Raw genomic sequence first — 21,772 nt, 5'->3', positions numbered from 1 at the left:
GCATGTTGAAAAAATGACCGAAAAAGCAAGGCTATAGTATGGCAAAAATGTCAAAATATGACATGTCCCAAAAATGTCTGAAAACACCTCAAAACAGCATAAAATAGCGTGCTGAGACATGCCAGTGCAAAGAAAGTTGCAAAAATACTCAAAAACATCATAAAATAGCATGTTGAAAAAATGACCGAAAAGGCAAGGCTATAGTATGGCAAAAATGTCAAAATATGACATGTCCCAAAAATGGCTCTGAAAACACCTCAAAACAGCATAAAATAGCGTGCTGAGACATGCCATAGCATTAAAAGTTGCAAAAATACTCAAAAACATCATAAAATCGCATGTTGAAAAAATGACCGAAAAGGCAAGGCTATAGTATGGCAAAAATGTCAAAATATGACATGTCCCAAAAATGTCTGAAAACACCTCAAAACAGCATAAAATAGCGTGCTGAGACATGCCAGTGCAAAGAAAGTTGCAAAAATACTCAAAAACATCATGAAATAGCATGTTGAAAAAATGACCGAAAAAGGCAAGGCTATAGTATGGCAAAAATGTCAAAATATGACATGTCCCAAAAATGTCTGAAAACACCTCAAAACAGCGTAAAATAGCGTGCTGAGACATGCCAGTGCAAAGAAAGTTGCAAAAATACTCAAAAACATCATGAAATAGCATGTTGAAAAAATGACCGAAAAAGCAAGGCTATAGTATGGCAAAAATGTCAAAATATGACATGTCCCAAAAACGTCTGAAAACACCTCAAAACAGCATAAAATAGCGTGCTGAGACATGCCAGTGCATTAAAAGTTGCAAAAATACTCAAAAATATCATGAAATAGCATGTTGAAAAAATGACCCAAAAGGCAAGGCTATAGTATGGCAAAAATGTCAAAATATGACATGTCCCAAAATGTCTGAAAACACCTCAAAACAGCATAAAATAGCGTGCTGAGACATGTCAGTGCAAAGAAAGTTGCAAAAATACTCAAAAACATCATAAAATAGCATGTTGAAAAAATGACCCAAAAAGCAAGGCTATAGTATGGCAAAAATGTCAAAATATGACATGTCCCAAAAATGTCTGAAAACACCTCAAAACAGCATAAAATAATGTGCTGAGACATGCCAGTGCAAAGAAAGTTGCAAAAATACTCAAAAACATCATAAAATAGCATGTTGAAAAAATGACCGAAAAGGCAAGGCTATAGTATGGCAAAAATGTCAAAATATGACATGTCCCAAAAACGTCTGAAAATACCTCAAAACAGCATAAAATAGCGTGCTGAGACATACCATAGCATTAAAAGTTGCAAAAATACTCAAAAACATCACGAAATCGCATGTTGAAAAAATGACCGAAAAGGCAAGGCTATAGTATGGCAAAAATGTCAAAATATGACATGTCCCAAAAATGTCTGAAAACACCTCAAAACAGCGTAAAATAGCGTGCTGAGACATGCCAGTGCAAAGAAAGTTGCAAAAATACTCAAAAACATCATGAAATAGCATGTTGAAAAAATGACCGAAAAAGCAAGGCTATAGTATGGCAAAAATGTCAAAATATGACATGTCCCAAAACGGCTGAAAACACCTCAAAACAGCATGAAATAGCGTGCTGAGTCATGCCAAAGTGCAAAGAAAGTTGCGCAAAAATGCCCCAAAACATCATAAAATAGCATGTTGAAAAAATGACCCAAAAAAAAGGCAAGGCTATAGTATGGCAAAAATGTCAAAATATGACATGTCCCAAAAACAGCTGAAAACACCTCAAAACAGCATAAAATAATGTGCTGAGACATGCCAGTAGCAAAAAAGTTGCAAAAATACTCAAAAACATCATGAAATAGTATGTTGAAAAAATGACCGAAAAGGCAAGGCTATAGTATGGCAAAAAATGTCAAAATATGACATGTCCCAAAAACGGCTGAAAACACCTCAAAACAGCATAAAATAGCGTGCTGAGACACGCCATAGCATTACAAGTTGCAAAAATACTCAAAAACATCATAAAATAGCATGTTGAAAAAATGACCCAAAAGGCAAGGCTATAGTATGGCAAAAATGTCAAAATATGACATATCCGAAAAACAGCTGAAAACACCTCAAAACAGCGTAAAATAGCGTGCTGAGTCATGCCAGTGCAAAGAAAGTTGCACAAATGCCCCAAAACATCATAAAATAGCATGTTGAAAAAATGACCGAAAAGGCAAGGCTATAGTATGGCAAAAATGTCAAAATATGACATGTCCCAAAAATGGCTCAAACCACCTCAAAACAGCATATAGTAGCATGCTGAAACACGCCAGATCATAAAAAGCTGCAAAAATCGACGAAAATAGCCAAATATAGCATGTTGAAAAAATGACCGAAAAGGCAAGGCTATAGTATGGCAAAATGTCAAAAATACATTTCCCAAAAATGTCTGAAAACACCTCAAAACAGCATAAAATAGCGTATCGAAACATGCCATAGCATTGAAAGTTTCAATTGCAGTCAAAAAACACCATTAGGCAGGTTGAAAAAATGACTTCATCACGATGTTTTTCGGCGTTTATGCAACTTTCTATGCTCTGGCGTGTCCTGGCACAATGTTGATTTTTTTAAAGGTGTTTTCAGCCATTTTTAGGACATGTCATTATTGAAATTTTTTGAAATACTATAGCCTCACCTTTTCGTTCATTTTTTCAACATGCCTTATCATGGCATTTTTATGGTGTTTTTTGCTGCTTTTGCAGCTTTCTATGCTCTGGCGTGTCTTGGCACACTATTTCATGCTGTTTTTCGATGTTTTCAGCTGTTTTTGGGAAGTTTTAGTTTGACATTTTTTTGCCATACTATAGCCTTGCCTTTTTGGTAATTTTTCTCAAAATGCTATATCATGGTATTTTGGGTAGTTTTTACTACATACTATTCTATGGGATGTCTCAGCATGCAAGTTTATGCTTTTTTAAGGAGTTTTCAGCTGTTTTTGGGACATGCCATATTTTGAGATTTTTTTCCAATGCTATCCTATATGGATTTAAGCCATTTTTTGGCATGCTTTAGTATTATGTTTCTGGCCTTTTTTGGCCATTTGCTACATTATCCCTCATGCTACATTAGCTGTAATAAGCCGTTTTCAGCCATTTTCGGGACATGTAAAAATTTGAAATTTTTCATCATACTGTACTATGCAGTGTTTGGCCATTTTTTTCGACATGGTGTATTATGAGGCATCTCTACGAGCCATAATACGTTGTGTTCAGCTATTTTTTGGACATGTCAAAAATTTAGTGTTTTCGTCATACTATATGATGCGGTTTTCGGCCATTTTTTCTTACAGGCTGCATTATGATGTTTTTGGCTTTTTTTGGCCCTTTTTTCAACATGCCATACAATGACGCATCTCCACAAGCGATAATATGGCATTTTCAGCCATTTTTTTCAATATGATAAATTATTTCATTTTTGGGTTATTTTTCAACAGGGTATGCTATGAAGTGTGTCTACAAGCTATCATATTTAGTTTTCAGTCTTTTTTTTCGACATGCCAAAATTTTCAATTTTTCGACATACTACACTATGTCTTTTTTTTCAGCAGCTTTTTCTATATGTCAAAATTTGCTGTTTTTCGATATACTATATTATGTCGTTTTCAGCTATTTTTTCAACATGGTATATTATGACGTTTTTGGCATTTTTTTCTACATGGTATAATATGAAGTGTCTGCATACTCATGGTATTTCCTCGGTTTTGGTTTTGCCTTCTCTGTTACTTGTCTATCCATGTTTTCAGCAGCATTGCTGCTACACTTCAGCCACAGTTCCATTGTTTGTGGCTTGACGGCAGTTTAAGGATTGTGAAATTGAATATTGAGCTTCAAAATTCAGTTTATGAACTTAGATTTATATTTTTACTTAACTTTTTATAATATAATTCTTTTTAAGCAGTTATGCATGACTGCTATTTTATAAAATTATTCTTCTTTTTAAATCTCACATACCTCCTGGAGTACCTCCATGTACCCCCAGGGGTCAATGTGACCCCATTTGAGAAACTGTAATATAAACTATTATTTTGGACGACATACTATAATTATGACTTTTTTCAGAATTTTGCCCAACGGACATTTTTTTACAATGAAATACTGTTCTATGAAATTTGTATGACTTTATTTATGTTCTTAATCTATACTTAAGTAAATTTGGTTTTCTCATTAGTTGTTTGGGGTTTTTTTAATTAATTTTGCTTAGCTGCTGTTAAGAAGAATTACATTTGATTTGCTCAGGCATTTTCTGTTCAGACTTCATGGAGGCTGCTGTTGCATGTAAAATGTGAGGTAAATCCACAATACAATGACCAACGTCCATGCCAATGAATTGAAAATGGAAGAAAGTAACATAGGTGTAAAAACACAGTGGGAAAACACCTTTGTGTGGGCCATACACCATAGACAAACATTTAAACAGGTCAAACAAGAACTTAAATTTTACTTAGGGACAAGATTTAAACGTTTTTAAAGATTGATTTCATGCTACAGAATGATTAGAACAGGTGCATGTTACTTGATGGAATAGGTGCAGTTAAAAAATTTCATCTTGAATATCAATATGTTGCTTAATACAATAGTTTTATGGCTTTCGTAATACACTACAACAAACACACAATATACAACTGAGGAATAAATTAACTAACTTTGAGGCTGCTTCAGCAGAATTTGTTGGAGAGTAATGGAGCTCTCTGTGATTAGGCTTTAACTTTAAATAACAACAAACACCACTGATATACTTTCAGAGTTAGTACTCTGGTGGTTAGAGTGCCTCCTACATTTTGGGTCTCACTTCTTATCTTAAAGTCACAATCCCACTCTCTGAAGGTTTTCTTTGGGCATCCAAACGTAGATGTGCAGACAAAAACACAGTGTAAATGATGCTGGTAGACTGATAAAGGACAGCACCAGGATATATGAATGACAGGAAGTGAGTTGGTCTTGTGAAATCAAAGTGAAAGACAGAAATGATCAGAGGAAACACTTACACGGTGAAGCCAACAGTACTGTGCGGGTTTTCAGCATGGGGTGTCATACTGGCAGCCGGGGGTGTGGCTGACCCTGCTTCCCTGGATTCATAGACACACACACACACACACAGACACACAATAACACGACATGTTCTCTTGAAATAATTCCACTTTAAGAGCATGAAATGACACTGATTATTTTTAAAATAGTTCCTTACGTGCCAACTTTAGTATGGAGAGACACAGGGATATAACCCCCAACAGGCGACGCTTGAGGCTCTGTAACAACAGCAGTAAAATAAATGACTTGTTAATTGTTGGATCTTACTCTAGCTTAAAAATATAAATGTGACTCTGTGCATGAATACCTGAGTAGAATTTTTTGAAAACTTCATGTTTAGGAAATTCAGGATACAGGTAAGTTATGTGGTTGATGTCCCGAATGCGGTCACCAAGGCTACGGATCTCAAGATCTCTCTTAGTGAAGGGCTGAATGTTCTGGATCTTCTGTCCCCCGTCTAGGTGAAAAAAATAAAGGTTTGATGTGTCACTCTATGTATGTATGTTATGTATGTCTCATCTCATGTCAGAGAGACAGAGAAGATGAGCTTGTGTCATTGACATACCTTGGCTCCTTATTATCAACATTCAAATTATTAGATTATTATTACTATACTATAGTATGACTTCTTATCATATGTTTCAGGACATATAAACAATACTATGGCTTTTTTTATGAGCTATTTTATAACACACTATACTACGACTTTTCATTTTTTATGACAGACTTTACTACAACATTTTATGCATTTTATAACATATTCAGGCATATTCAGACATTGTTATGACTAACTATGCTGTGACATCTATTTATACAACTGTTATGACATAATATAAAATTGCCTTTTTAATCAATTTTTGACATACTTTACTATGAATTATTATGGAATTTTTATATATCTCACTATACATTGACTTTTATGGTATTTTGTTTATGTATGTACTTAAGCTTTATTTACTTTGACAAAACATGCTGTGAAAGGTACCATTTTTAATTACATAAATTAATATAACTTTTGTCTAGTGTTATACCGACATATAAGATGACTTCCTTAAAACATCTTTTGTGACATAACAGCCAGTAAATTTTGTAATACCACGTTTATCATGACATGTTCAATGACATTTTCAACATACTATAGTATGACTTTTTTGTTGACATTGTTATTGACATACTACACAGTGACATTTTTGTGACATTTTTATAAAATGCTATTCTATTACTTTTTTGATGATGTGACACTATGATGTCTTCATGACTTTTTATTTTTTGGATATACTATACTATGTCATTTTATTGAAATACTGTATACTTTGATATTTTTGTGAATTTTCTTCTTTATTTTTTTGTTACCATTTTATCTGACATTTTTTATAACATAATATACTATGTGTGATGCCCCTGGGCTACAACCTTTGTCAATGACATTTTTTTTTACATACTATACTAACAACTATGCCGTCACTTTTCATAATGACATTTTTCGGCATGCAATACTATGACTTCTTTGATGAAATTCTTCAACATGCTACACTATGACTTTTTCAGTGATTTTTTTATGACATACTTTACTATGATTTTCATTAAATTTTCCGACAAACTATACTATGGCGTTTTGCAATGAAGTTTCTCAACATACTATACTACTCGATGAGCACAATATGAAGTTTTACATGATACATAGTATTTCACTGAGTTATATAAAACAAAGTCAAAGTATAGTATGCCATTAAAATGTCATAAAAAGTCATAGTATAGCAGGTCATAAAATATTTCATAATATAGCACAGTATGTCATGGAAATTTAATTTTTAAATATATCTGAAATATATATAATAGTTCATTTTTTAAATTCAGGACAACCATACACAAAACGAAGGAGACCATTAATGCTTCAATTGTCATTAAATTATCTCACATAAAAATAAAAGATATATAAGATATTGCATGTTGGCCTTCTCACCATGTGAACATTGAATTTACTTGGTGTACCTTAGCATCATCAAAATCCAAACATAATCCAAACAAGAAACAGAAGAACTTAAAGAGGGGGGGGGGGTCTAACTGTGGCCACATCAACACTTACTCTCAGTAGCTGACACATATGCAATGGTGATGCCTCCGATCTCAGAGTCACTAAAGCGAAGCAAGAATGTCCCGTTGGGCCTGTCTTTAAGAATCAGGTGTAGATGCTGCTTCCCAATGAAACCAAATATCAGCCTAGAGGAACAAAACATTGCAAACATGTGTCAATATGGACAGATGCAGCAGGATGATAAGATTTAACAGTGAATTGGTTGGGAAGTCTCCTCACCCCTCACTCCAATAGGTTTTCAGATGCTTCTTAGTCAGCTCCATCACTCCCTCAAACCACTGCCAGAAAGTGAATGGTCGACCTGGAAGAACTTCCTGTAAGACAGAAAGATGCTGTGAGAGATAAGTGTATGTCTGCCTATGTATGACTGTGTGGTAGGACCTGTGTGTACCTTATTAAACTGGGCCCAGGAAACCATCATGTTGCTGAAGTCGTCTGCAAAGTCAGGCTTGTCGAAAATCTTCTGTGCCAAAAAGTGCTGGTTGTAGTGGTCCAGATTATGGTGTGTCTGGACCTCAGCAGTGAATTTACTGTTTAGAGTGCTGTACATCATCCTCCAGGGCACACGCTCTGGCACCATGAACGGTACTCTGTCCTGATGGCAATGACAAAGAGGCTGACATGGCGGGAACACTGATATGCATTTACAATCATGTCGGGAGAAGAGTAGAAGAGACTAAAGCTTAAAGGAGAAAAAAGAAGGGAAGTACAAGTACACAAGCAGCTCAAGTGTGTAGATAATATCTATTTCGTTTGAGTGGTTGAGGTTTAAAAGGAAATCAATGCATTTCTTACAGATGACATCAGACTACTTCCAGTCATTAAAGCAAAGAGACTAACAAACAGGAAGCCAACCCAGGCCTCAACAGCTTGTATGCACATTACACACTACTTTTAGTTTATGGTTCACTTCCAACTCAGTATAATACGCAGCAAAAGCTGCGTACGATATTTTGTCCGATGAAATAAACCAGATCCCCATATGATCATATCTGGGATAAGCCTCATAAAGGGTATTCATGTCACGTAACTGCACTAAATAATGTTTCTGCAAGTTTGTAATAACTTACTCAAAATGCTGTCTGTCACTTTTTGAGCCACTTGCCTGAACCTGTGGTATTTTCTAGCAAGCTCACCTGAACTCATCTCGGACGTCACGAGCAAACATGGAGGGTTCTGAGCCAAAGTAGAGATGGCAAATTCGACACCCAAGATCAAACTGTTTTGAAACATTTCGTCGGCTTCGGCACATAGCTCGAAATGGGTTTTGAAATGTCACATGATCGGTACCAAAACGATTTATAATAGATCCATGTACCAAACCCGGACAGAGAGTTTTACAAGACCACAGGAAATGCAGGCGTTTGAGGCGTATGTTGTGGTGAGGAAGTAGAGGGAGATTTGTGCGAACTGAGCTGAGGTGTTGTTACTGATAGATAGAAAGATAGAAAGATTGACAGATACATACATACATACATATAATGTAATAATATATTATATATAAATAGATACACACACACACACACACACACATATAGAGAGAGAGATATAGATGCATATGACTATATTATGGCTATACAGGCTTTTGGACTGGGGAAAAGGGAGCTTACAACAAAAACAATAAATGGGTGCAATGCAAGCTTCTACCAGCAGATGCAAATGTAGAGCAAACAGGTTTTAAAATGTTTCACAACGTTTCAGAGCAATGGTTTAAAGTATTGAAATGTTTCAAAGTGTTGAATTTACCATTTCTAAGCCAAAGTAGTGGTGGTTACCAGTGCGGCGTTAACAATGGAAACCGTGCTGACAGAGCTATTGTTAATGGGAATTAGCTGTCTTTTCCTAGGATGGCAAAGTTATAACCCCCTCTACTCTGCAACTACTTCTTGTCTATGTTGGCTGGATTGGTTGGGCTTAGGTAAGAGGAGTGAGATTAGTTAGGGTTGGGGTAACATTGTCAGGCTAAGCCATTCAGAAGCAGAGCATTGGATGTTATTCACCATCTTAGGAAAAATAGATTCACGTCTTGTATGAACTCTCCCATGCACCCTGGGGACATGAATAATAGTAGCTTGCTGCTAAATTAATGGTCTTATAATGTTGTTTCTTGCTCCTTCCACATTATAAAATATGACATTGGCCTTTGCAGAGGCCCTTCTAGTTTAAATTAATATCAAAACAACTGAAAATTCCTCCAAAGATACACTTATCAAGTAAGAGCTTAGAGGCCAGACATTAGCACAGTACATAGCTTAAATTCTCTACAATCTTTTCCATATGACTAGGCTGACTAAATAGAGTTGAAGTATTCACAGCAGCATAGACAGACAAACTGAATCACTTAAAACAGACACTAAAAAGTCAAGTAACATAAAAACAGCATAAAGAATAAGAATAGCAGTGAAATTAATAATTTGACACTTACTGGTTCGGAAAAAGCACAGTCCCAAATGATTGTGGCCAGAGCATTGTTGTCTTGACTACCGTGGACGATGACAACCACCGGCAGTGAAATCATCTGTAATCAATGACATAATTTTAATTTGTATATTGTTGTATGAAAGCTCTGTCAATGCTGTAGCCATTTAGCAAAGCTTGTGTGTCTTGGGTGTCAGCTTTATTTTAACATTTATCGTTTCACTACCAGACCTTCATCGGCCAAGATGAAGGTCTAGTATCGAACCATCACAAATAAAAGTGATATTCCAAGACAATGTGCCGTCAATGTGAGTCCTTTGACAGCTTTTTGGTCGATCCATCGCTCTCCAACGCGCCTGTCTCATCTGATAGATATGCAAAGTGTTCTTTTGTTGGGGTAATATTTATGAACCAATTTGTTCATTTCTGCATCAGTTCACAGAGTAGACTTTTGGGGGGTATTTTTGCCTTTATTTGATAGGACAGCTTAAGCATGAAAGGGGGAGAGAGAGGGGATGACATGCAGCAAAGGGCCGAGGTTGAAATAAAACCCACTGCCGCTGCAGCGAGGACGTACCCTCTGCACATGGAGCGCCCGCTCTACCAACTGAGGTACTGGGCACCCCATTTGTTGTTTTATTGGGGGAGAAAAATGTATCCCCCCCACTGAGATCTACACCTGTGGTTGCTGCATGATTTGGCAGATCATTGGGTGCAACTGTGTTCAATGCAATGTGGTACAGGAAAAAACATCATCATCATCAAGGTAAAATCATCACCTTTCATTTAACAACAGGATATAGGGAACAGTTGAAGAACAATAGACCGGGCCAAACCTGTATCCTGTAGGGTGTCTCACAGCCTGTGATGGTGATCTCTGTTGAGAACAGGAGAGCAAACTTTTCCTCTGTCACAGACTCTGATCCCTTCCTGTCTGCTCTCTTGATCTTCTTGATGGACTGTAACACCAAATGAAATTTGTTAACAAGACTAAACAATAAACTAATCTATGCGGAAAAATCCAGGGCGGTACAGACCATATTCCTGAACGTGGCACATGTGCTCTTGCTGGCTGTGTTGTGTTCTAGGATGGCTGTATTGTTTATCAGTTCCCCGACATTATCGCTGCAGAAAAATAGAAAGTTTCTATATGAATTTTCTGTTATACTAAACTTCACACATGTGATCACAAGGTGCTCTTAGAAAACAAGGAATTAAAAACAGAATAAGCAGGAAAAGCATCCAAGCAATCCAAAATATAAGAAAAATAAAAATATATATATCAATCAAGAATTTTCACTGTTTTTGGATGCTTTGTTCACTGTTAAGGTGTGCGAGAAAACAAGGTTTTCTTCACATGTTCAACTTAACATAGAGCGAGTAATTGATATACAAATGGTCATTTTGTGGGTGAGGTACAGAACAAATCCAAAAACACTACAAAAAAACCCACAGGGATGGAGGTAAAAAATCCTGAAAACCAATTAGTGATGTGCACTATCGCTCTCCCCCTCCCTGTCAGTGAGCAGTCCTCCCTGTTGTGTTGTGTGTATGACTCACCCAGGCACACTGCCCAGGTTCCTGGCCTGCAGTTCATTAATAATTTGCGCCTTCAGCACCACAGGCTTCCCGGGAGCAACCTTCTCCCCCAGCAGATATCGCACTGTTGTGGAGAACTTTGACTGCGTCTTAATGACCTGAGGGGGCTGCTTGTCCACCACGAGTGAGCTGAAGGAGACATCAGTTAGATTAGTGAGGGAAAAATGTTTCCTGTTTTTAAAAATGTTTGAAAGTAAGTCATCCATGTTGCTCTGTGTGAGTTTAAGAAAAAGGAAAACTTTGAGTGAAATACATTTTCTTTCTTTGACCGTTTTATAGATTTATAATACACTCAAAAATATATGAATGTATTTTAAAAATGTGGCTGTTTACCTTTGAATCAGAACCTGCAGAAGTTGCCCCAGTCTTTCCTGGAGCTCTGGGATCGGCTCTCCTATCAGCATCAATTCCTGTCTCAGCTTTCCGTTGACGCCAAGCAGCTGCTCACACCTGATAGAGAGAATATGTAAAGAGAGTGAGGGACCAAGAAAGAAAATAAAAACTCAAAAAATTATCAGGTTGGTTGCTGAGTACCCTCCAGCCTCATAGCCAGGGATTCCCACAGAAAGCTGATCTCAAGCAATACAATACAGACACAGCGGATCAAAAAGGGAACAAATGAGTGGGGTGCGCCTCACCAGGTCTGCAGGGGGTTGAGGTTGTCGTCAAAGGAGTGTCCGATGGCGGCCTTGTGCTGCTCCCACCTCCAAGCCTTCAGCCTGCTGAGCAGTCTGGTCTGACACTGGTCCAGACAGTCCACAGAGTCCTTCAGCAGCTGGAAACGTTTCTGCAACCAACAGAATAAAAACATATGACACAGACACACATGGGAGCATTGGCATGTCAATAAACATCATACACACAAACACAGAAATACTGCATACATCCATACACACCAAAGACCACAAGATTTATCTATCAATTCTTTTACTATTCAAATTGTGTAAAATTTAAGCTTCTGACATTCACAGAGCTGCAGGTTGTTGACTACCAATTGCTCATTTTGGCTGTTAAGTAATATAAGTAATTAAGTAATTATATAAACGTCAGGTGTATCACGGTTTCACGTTATCACAGTTTATATTATCTTACTATCAGCTACGATGCTCCTCTAAGGCAGTCTTATCTAAATGGCCACAATTGGCCCAGGAGCCAAGTGTGGCCCGCAGACCAATTTTAAACCACCATCAGCTTGTTGTCTTCACTGATCTTGCCAGCAAGCTTTTCATCCTCCACAGCTGACTTCATGTTGAAAGCATACGACTCCAGGCCGTTCTTTCAAAATATACTATATGATTATTTTCTGCTAGATAGCGGACATGGCCAAAGCAAAGATGTGTTAAGTCAAGAGCGAGAGCTGGAGCAGTGGAGAGTTGAATCGATTTTCACTTAAAGATGGAACAGCTGTGTTTGTGTCATTTGTTTGTGATTTTTTATTAACCCATATGACGTTAGAAGCAGCTGCCCCCTAGGTATTTTCACATTATCTAATCTGGCCCTCATACAAAATAGTTTGGAAAACCCAAGGAATGAAAATGGAGGGATTTTTTGGTTTAAAAAAAATCTTCATTGAAACTTGAAATCATTAGTATGTGTAAAAAGTCTGACATGCAATAAAGGAAGTAAGGAAATGCATATTTGCAGGTGAGATTCTCCATCTGGTTGCATTTTTTTTTCCAATACTGCAAATAAGCAAATGTTCAAAATATGATAACTGTCAATTTTCTTACCATGATATATGGTTTCACAGTATGTCACTGCAACCTCAGGCCATACTCATACTAATCAGTATTCGAATACAATGAACAGTTAGTGTGATAAGTAACATCAGATTAAAAGTATTATTAAAAGCATTAGGCTCTGGCTTTAAAACTGCTGTCCACCTAAAAAAATACAGCTGCTGTTTGTCTACAGTGTTTCAATATTGTGTAACGTATATTCCTTTGGAAATCCACATTAAAAAAAGAACAAATATCCCTCTAAGGGTCATTGCCGAGCTCACCGTGGCCATTGCTTTCACATTATATTCCAGCTGCTGGATGTGATTTTGAAGTTTCTGGATTTCTGATTTTGTTGGATCCAGTCCGTTCTGTTGGATCGGCCCTGTGCAAACAATGAATTACATCATAAGTAGATACCAAACAAAGAAAAATCAACAACCAGACAAAAAAAGCCTAACTTTTCACCTGAATGGGAAAAAGTTACCATTGTTCTGAATAGAAAGCAAACCTAAAACTGACTAATCTGAATCATCAGTTGGATAGGATATGAGTTTTTTTTCAGTCTGGATTTATTTAATTTAGTTTTTTTAGTTTTTTTTCTTTCTCTTCAGAACAACCACTACTAATTAAATAGATTAGTTTTATCTATGTGGATTTCCTAACAGGTCACTCAGTTTTATTCTACCATCTAAAAATGATTGTGCATCTCAAAAGCATGTATAATTATGCAAAAAAAAAAAAAACAATCTGCAAAACAGAAAGTTCCCCTGGGCTCTATTCTTGGCCCATCACTACATGTTATCTCTATATTTACATGTTATCTCTTTTCCATGCCATCCATAGACAATGCCAATGGTTTCATTCTTAGACCAGTGACTCATAGCTGTATTTGTAAAATGATCTTAACAATACTGTCCATCGTCATAGTCTGTACAGCTCACCTTTTTGACATTTAAAGCTACTACTTTCACAACTAATTAATCAGGCAAGTATTTCTTAAATTAATCATTAACTAGGGATGCACAATTAACTAAAATATTATCAAAATTGCAATATGGCAAAGTGCAATATCCCAGTTGCACAAGTTGCATTATTTTAAATAAAAGGTGAAATGTTTCACAACAAACTATTATAGATGAAGCATTGACGTGATACAGAGATGCCTTGGCCAACAAATTATACTCTAAATATGAGGGAACATGCTTGTTTGGCAAAACTTTCTTTATCTTTTTTTCAATGAAAATGCAATGTTTTGAAAATCCTATGTTTTCCAGAGAGATCATGAAACTCAACTTAAAATAAATTAAGCCATGACTAAGCCTTGGAAAAAGAGGAACTAGAATAACATTACTCTAGTTTTAGTTTCTGTAAGTAAGGTGTTTATGTAAGTGCCATTTCCTTCACTAGAATTTATTGGCACTTAGATCTACAGGGTGGCAGTTCATAGTAATTTGGTTCTGAGAAAATGAAGCAGGTCATGACTGAAAAAACATTCTTTGTTTAGTCTGCCTCATGTTTGTCTCTCACCTTGTAAACCCTCATAGTTCTGTCTCTCCCAGTTAAGCTCTTCTTGTAGCTGATGCATCTTTTGTCGGATGTCCTGGACCTCCAGCACCTTCAGAACCAGACAGTCTACATCCTGCATGTTGGGGAACGAGGACTCTCTACTCGGGTATTGTTGGTACTGTGGAGGGTTCGGCATCTGAGCGGGCTATAGACATGGAAAAGCAATTAATACACTTAAAGTGTTGGAGCTGGGGTCGAAACTGTTTAACACATCACTTGTTGCCTCTATTGAAAGTAAATTAAAAGTGAAAATTACCTAGAAAATAAAAAGATTAAAATTAAAACTGCAATCAAATCAAATTGATTTACATCATTTAAACACTGGTATAGGCCCAAATTGCCAGAAGAAATTGTGAAAGTAAAACAATGTTTTTAAAAAATGTAAATTAATGAAAGAAAAAATAATATAACAGCATAGCATAGCATAGCATAGCATAGCATAGCACAGCACAGCATAGCATAGCATACGATACCATACCATAGCATACCATATATTCTATTGTCCCTGTAGGAAAATTTGTCTTTGACTCAGTGATGCGCCCATAACGGCCTTCACAGTTACAATAAAATTACCACATATGAACAAAACAGCACTAGCTGTACCAAATCACACTAATACACTGTATAAAATCCAAATTACCCTTGTCTGACAAATGTGGACAATTTTCAGTGTGGTACCTAAACTTTTACTTAATTATGGGATCTAATTACGTATTTCACAACTGAACATGTATTGCCATGTGGCTGTAGTGAGTTTCTATGGTTTAAATCTTGTAACCTCAAGAGCATTCATGAAGAAAGTCACTGGTACTTAATATGTTTGTTTAAATATAGCATCTCTGGTCTTTCCTGCCTCTCTTCCTACATCTGTTTATGAATGCAGCAAGCAACAGAACTGAAGACATAACTGAAGATATGACTAAAGACCTTATTCAAAATTGAAGATGTCGCATGTCATAATTGCGCATTCTTGAGTCCCCAGCCATACACCCACCAAGTGTGAAGTAGATCGGAAGAAAAGTTCTCAAGATATGCAAAGGATAAACTCACACAAAGATAAAGATTCCTTGCTTTATAGTTACATTGAACATATAATGTTAATTTAAAAAATAACTTTCTCAGGCAGGTTTTAACTCTAGCAAAGTTTATTTTTATGGACCCCTGAAATGAACCGAAACCAATGGCTGTAAAGAATTTCCTTGAACAATGTCTAAAAACCTGCATGTATACCATTTATATTGCCTGTTGCAGTTCTTTTGTAGACCACCTAGCATAAAACAAAACTTTCCCGCATTATTAATCAGGCCAGCAAAATAATCAGGTCAACCCAAACACCACTATCTGCACTGTACAGCCGCTCAGTGATCAGGAAGGCCACCCTGATCACTGAGGAGCTCCCTCACCCCCTCACCCACTCCTTCCAGTTACTGCCATCAGGCAGACGCTACAGGGTCCCACCAGCCAGGAAGAATAACTACAAGAAATCCTTCATTCCCTCTACAATAACCACTCTGAACAACATAAAATAGAAACTTCTAATTTTATTTTATTTTATTAACTGTGTTTTTAAGACATTTAAATTGAGTTTTTATGCAAACTGTGTGTATTGTATTGAGCCTGTCACATGAGAATTTCTGTCACCAATTGGGACAGACAATAAAGTTTCTGTCATCAACTATAATATACACTCAGAGATCAAGCCTCAAAGAGCCCGATATAATCATCAGACAGCTTATCAGGGTGAGGGCTGTGGTTCAACCAAACACAGACAGTCTTTGCTAAAAGATCTTACCGCGCCAATCAGAAGCCTCTCCTTCGTAAGAATTTCTTTGACCATCACCCCAAACTGTAGAGGGTGCTGCTGAAACATGCTCTGCAAATAAAGCACATAACAGATTAACAATCTTTAAGATTTTTTTTGTTATTGTTGTCGACTGTGCATGCTGTTGTACTATACTGGTATAGAGAAAGTGATGATGGACAAAATGATGGCTGAGTAGATTAAAACAAGATGTTGCTCGACTCGATATTTTACAATCTGTCTAAAGAAGTACAGTTGTTGTTGCGCTTTTGCAGTGATGTGTTCGGAGTTAGTTTTCCACTTCAGGTTAATGCTAATGTGTGTTTCGAGTTTACGAGAGCCAGTGGTGGGGACGGGGTCTCTGTTTATTTGTATGGCTGTATATGGATTTGCAGTGCAACAGAAATCAATAATGAGTTCCTGGGTTTTGGCTGAGCTCATAGCTTTACCAAGTTAAAGTTTGGGCCACCTCAGTGCAGTACTAAGTTTCATCATTATTAGTGAAGGAGGCCCACAATGGCTGTGTGATATGCGTGTTTCATTTTGTTCATGCTTGTAGGTTTTCATTTTTTTTACTTAAAGTGCTTTAAGTTACAGTTGGTAATTTTTATAAAAATAACTGGCATATTTGCTGAAACTGTCACTATTTTCTGAAAGACGTACATGAGACAGATAGTCAGTTAAAGAAATAATCATCTCCCTCCTCCCCTCCTACTGCCTTCAATGGCATTTTAAAGAATGGACAACGGCCCACCAAAAACAACCACTCAGATCTTAGGAGTCTCCAGCACAGCTGTCAGTCACGGCTTGTGAATTGCAGTCAAACTGTGGAACTGCAGCATTTATCAAATACGAATCAAGATTCTGTTACTGCACAACCCAATTCTCATTTTATGCTTTCAGAAACATATTTTAGTGTACTGTTCAGCTGTAAAATGAGCGGGCGGTGCTTGGTACCCTGTTTAAATGTATCCAACATGGTGGCCAGGTAACAAACATTTTTTATTTGTCAGTTATTTTATTCACATGCAGTAAGACCATTAGAAAGACACCATCTCCCTGTCTTTGGTTTCAGCAGTCTCAGACACTCAAACGTGCGGTGACCACTGGCACCTGCTCGGCATTGTATATAATCGCTTGAAGAAACTGCGTTCAACCGCATGCAACCTGAAATACAAACAGCAGTAACACTGTGAAGCCAGTCCGGGATCCAAGGTGGAACCTTGGAGCTAGAGAACAGTACGGTTCTCCTACCATGTTCCTGCTGATGTTCATCAGCTTCATCCGGTCCACCACGTTGGCGTTCTGCTGAGCAATTGACTGCAGCATGCTGATAGTCTGGTCCAACAGAGCCTGAGCCTGGCTCTCCATCTCCACCTTTTCCAGCACAAAGTCGTCCCTGTGAGCACACACATACAAACCCATGCATATACTGTACGTGCATGTAGACATAGACACGTGCACATGCATATATATCCACACACAGTGAGCAATAATTTGCAAAATACAATACATATAAGCATAAATATGCTGTATATATATATAAGAATTATCATGCAACTGTTTGTGTAAACATCAGGGCTGAAACTAATTATTATTTTCATTTTCAATTAATTAAGTCTTTGTTTGGTCTATAAAATGTCATAAAATGCTGGTCAGGCAGTGTTTTCTAAAGTCCAAGGTGACGTGTGTTGTCCACAACCCAAAGATATTTAGTTTACTGTCATAGAAGAGTAAAGAAACCCTAAAATATATACATTTAAGAAGCTGGATTTAGAAAATGTGTCCTTATTTTCTTAAAATTATTATTCAAATTGAATGATCAAATATCAAACTTGTTGATGATTAAATAAATGATTGATGACTGATTAACCTTGGCAGCTCTAGTGTACATGTATGTGTACGCAACGTATTTGTGCGGATGTGCATTTCATACCATCTTTGGCTCTCAATCCATTCTGCCAAAAAATGTCTGACTTCGATGGGGAAGGCAGCTGGGGGATAAAGGTTGTTGACAGTGTCATCTGATAGGCACTGTATCATCTGGGACATGTGTAACCACTGGGCCATGTTCACACAGGGCTACACAAAGCAGAGTAGAAGGAAATTATGTATGACTATTTGATTTTAGTACATTAAAACAAACAGGACATAATTTTGATCAAACACAAAGCTTGCACTAAAGAACAAGGCAGGTGTTATTCTATGTTTTTCTTATGATCAACAAATGAAAAGATCAAAATCGACAACTCATAATAATTTCTCTCTTTACTCTCCTACTGCCCTGTCCTGTTTGGGGCACCCAGGCCACCGCACATTCATTCCTCCTGAAGTTGTAAATCTTTAAAAAGTGGCCTGCAAAAGACAGTAAGGATTGTTGTTCTGGCAAAGCCGATTTTCAGAGAACTTGTAAACCTACAGGCTGGTCAAGAGGAGTTATGCATCAGTCTGAGTCCATGCCAGCATAAAAGAGTCAATAAAACAGGTTTTTCAACTGTGAATCACCCAAACTATGACAGATCCTTGAGCATACAGTCATAGTCTGAGATATGAGCTGCTGACAGACAGATACACACACATACACACATGCTCGAATGCACAGGCTCCTCCAGCAAAGATAATAAACAAGAAAGTTCTTTTCATGATAAGTCATGATATCTAGTGTGCAACATTGAGCAACATTTTATAAGTGTTGTGTCACACTGGAGGAGCGCAGAGAGAAGAACTAAACTCTGTTTATACATAATTGATTGCACACTGAGCAGCTACTTGAATTCTTTCAGGCTCAGTCACTTTCACTGCTGGGAGAAAAAATCTCACCTTAAAGAAATAACTTGACATTTTGGAAAATATGTTCTTTGTTTTCTTGCTAAGAGTTAGATGCAAAGATCGATAAACTCTCGTCTTTATAATAAACATGAATCTAGAGCCAGGAAAGGGTTAGCTTATCTTAGCTTAGCACAGAGACTGAAAGCAGAGCAGCGAGGGTGGCTCTATCAACAGGTAACCAAACTTGCACAGTAGAACCTCAAAAATTCGGGTAAAATGTTTAATCTCTTTCTTATCTGTACATAAAGCTGGTACTATTCTGACTAAACTGTTGCTGTGTTCAATTTAATATGCTTAAATGAGCTGAATATGTTCATATTTAGCCAGGGTGGTATACAGTGTGACAGGCAAACATTTTTTCTACAGATAATATCAAGTTACTCTTCCACTTTGTTGCTTCATTCAAAAAAAAAAACAACTCAGAAACGGCTGACAAATGTAATGTCTTCCTATCATATATGTTGGCTTGGTCTAATTGCAGTTTAGTCCCTCTGACTTCACTCCCTATTGATGGGATTTCAAATAAAACATACTGCCCAAAACAACGTAGGAGGAAGGAGGAAGCTTAGTTTAAAGTGGAGTCAGTCACGCAGAGAGGCTTCACCAGTGATTGCCTCAGTAAGAGGAAATACTCCACACCCCTGAACATACAGTTTTCACAAACTTGCTGTTAAATATATTTTGGCTCCAAAACAAGTATCTGCTTTCAGTAGAGAGAGTTAAATAGAGTGAACACACTGACATCCTCTTGCAGTCATCACTCTCTGTTGCAGCTCAGTTGTTGTTGGCTCTGCAAAGCTGTTTAATAACTACAAAACTGCTATTTAAACAGGCAGGCCCCTGGCACAGGTACAGGACATATTTCTAACTGTTTATAACAATCAGGAGCCTGTTTTGGCCACACTTTTATAGAACAGTTTATATCCAAGCTGGGAGTGCTTGAGCTCTCTGCTCCAGCCACTGTTTAGATTGCTTCAGTTGCTACCTTGTTTACTCTATCCACTGTTTACTGTTGATACATAACTAAACTTTTTTATCTCTGTTGCTTGGTCACATTTTGTTGAATACTCCTCTTTAACGTTGGCTGATGACCCAGAGTGAGTCTCTTCCTCAGTAAAACACTGAAAGTACCCAATAATTAAGACAACTAATGCTATGGGTATATTACACAGAAAGAAGATCTTGCATTTTGAATGAATGTTATTGTTGGAGCCTGCAGTCATGTGAAAGAGGTGCTCTGAGATGCTAAGTCATCCAAAAAACAGATAAAAAAAAACAGCTAAACAGAGCAGAATTATATATATAGATCAGATGTGAAGTATTTTTTTACAACGGACGGCAGGTCTTGTTTTATGAATTGCATTCATTCTTTTTTAAGTATTTTCATGTTGAATTGTTAAAATGTGTTCACCTACCACATGATTAGACACTACCTGATGTAGGGATGCACGATAATATCAGCATGTAAATGGAATTGGCTGATAACGGCTTTGAAATGAAATAACGGCATCAGTACGAAATGAACATTTCTGCTGATATGACAGGCAGACATGTTGATGCTTAAATTTTGCAATTGTATTTAGTTGAAACCGGTCATATTTGGCCTGGTTTTGGCTGTTGCCAGAACTGTCTCTGGGAGAGCATCATTCATGACTTTAAAATGGGAGAAATTTTACAGTTTTGTTCAAAATTTGTCACATAAGAATAAATATGGCACATTTTATATTTAACCTAGGTTAAAGTAGCTTTCTTCTTTTGACAAGTAAAGGTGTACATTTTATAAAGTATTTCATGTCTGCATCTGCCTCCTATCAGGATGAGAGTGCGCATGATGTCTTATTTTCACTATGGAGACTTGATGTCTTCTGTGGAAAAACATGTAAGTATCGGCATCGGCCAAAATGAGCTAGAAAATATCAGCATATTGGGGGGAAAAAAAAACATGCATCCCTAATCCGATGACAAAATGTGATTAAACTGTAAAAAACAGAATCCAAAAAAATGAAAACGGATAGCATGTAATTTGAGGGGAAAAAGAAAACAGAATCTGGAAAAAATTAAGAGATTTTATCAGGCCTCATACAGAGGCTTTGTGCATTTAGTGCTTAAACACTTTTAAAAGGCATTTTTTAGGATATTTTCATATATTGAGACATATCGAATGTGTTCATTATAAACCACCAGGTCTTCGAATCTCTGATGCACAAAGCTGTCCTCCCCTTTCACTAGTCATGGACATACATAGTACAGCTCCCTGGTGAACAATCGTGTCTACAGGCTCCTGCCAGAAACATCCTCAGAAGAATTCATTTAAAAAATAAAAACCCAAGAGGTTTCTCCTCTCTCTGCTGTCAGGCCACATCAACCCACATAACTACCAGTTTAACTTCCAAACATAATTCCCACGTGTTCTGAATGGTTATGCAGTTATGTCTAAAATAAGCAAATGTCACGTAAAATGTCTGTAAACTTTAGATTCAAATCTGGACGGGGAACAAGTGAGTTTTAATACTTGTATTTTATGTCTTTTCTCTTTTTATTTTTATGCATTTATTGTTGTTGTTGATGTTGTTGTAGTTGTAGTTGTAGTTGTTGTTGTTGTTGTTGTTGTTGTTGTTGTTTTTGTTGTTGTTGTTGTTGTTGTTTTGTGTTACAGTGACTACATTATTTGCACATCACCTTG

General features: G+C 37.1%; 1 protein-coding gene across 1 annotated transcript in view; it reads right to left on the bottom strand.

Moving 5' to 3' along the window:
- stat6 (signal transducer and activator of transcription 6, interleukin-4 induced) overlaps positions 1-21,772 on the bottom strand; it is a 50,559-nt gene that overhangs the window by 21,573 nt on the left and 7,214 nt on the right. Inside the window, exons 2-18 of the mRNA XM_042491571.1 lie at positions 18,197-18,342; positions 17,515-17,659; positions 16,252-16,332; positions 14,421-14,604; positions 13,175-13,275; positions 11,811-11,959; positions 11,506-11,622; positions 11,134-11,301; positions 10,611-10,698; positions 10,410-10,532; positions 9,581-9,673; positions 7,547-7,750; positions 7,375-7,469; positions 7,147-7,280; positions 5,368-5,517; positions 5,218-5,278; positions 5,018-5,098 (exon numbers count right to left, since the gene is read on the bottom strand). Coding sequence (XP_042347505.1) covers positions 5,018-5,098; positions 5,218-5,278; positions 5,368-5,517; positions 7,147-7,280; positions 7,375-7,469; positions 7,547-7,750; positions 9,581-9,673; positions 10,410-10,532; positions 10,611-10,698; positions 11,134-11,301; positions 11,506-11,622; positions 11,811-11,959; positions 13,175-13,275; positions 14,421-14,604; positions 16,252-16,332; positions 17,515-17,659; positions 18,197-18,330 — 2,108 coding nt within the window. The 5' untranslated portion in view covers positions 18,331-18,342. The remainder of the gene's footprint in view (positions 1-5,017; positions 5,099-5,217; positions 5,279-5,367; positions 5,518-7,146; positions 7,281-7,374; positions 7,470-7,546; positions 7,751-9,580; positions 9,674-10,409; positions 10,533-10,610; positions 10,699-11,133; positions 11,302-11,505; positions 11,623-11,810; positions 11,960-13,174; positions 13,276-14,420; positions 14,605-16,251; positions 16,333-17,514; positions 17,660-18,196; positions 18,343-21,772) is intronic.

This window comes from Plectropomus leopardus, chromosome 8, assembly GCF_008729295.1.
Source record: "Plectropomus leopardus isolate mb chromosome 8, YSFRI_Pleo_2.0, whole genome shotgun sequence".
NCBI classification, from domain to species: domain Eukaryota; kingdom Metazoa; phylum Chordata; class Actinopteri; order Perciformes; family Serranidae; genus Plectropomus; species Plectropomus leopardus.
This window is presented reverse-complemented; position numbering and strand designations above follow the sequence as displayed.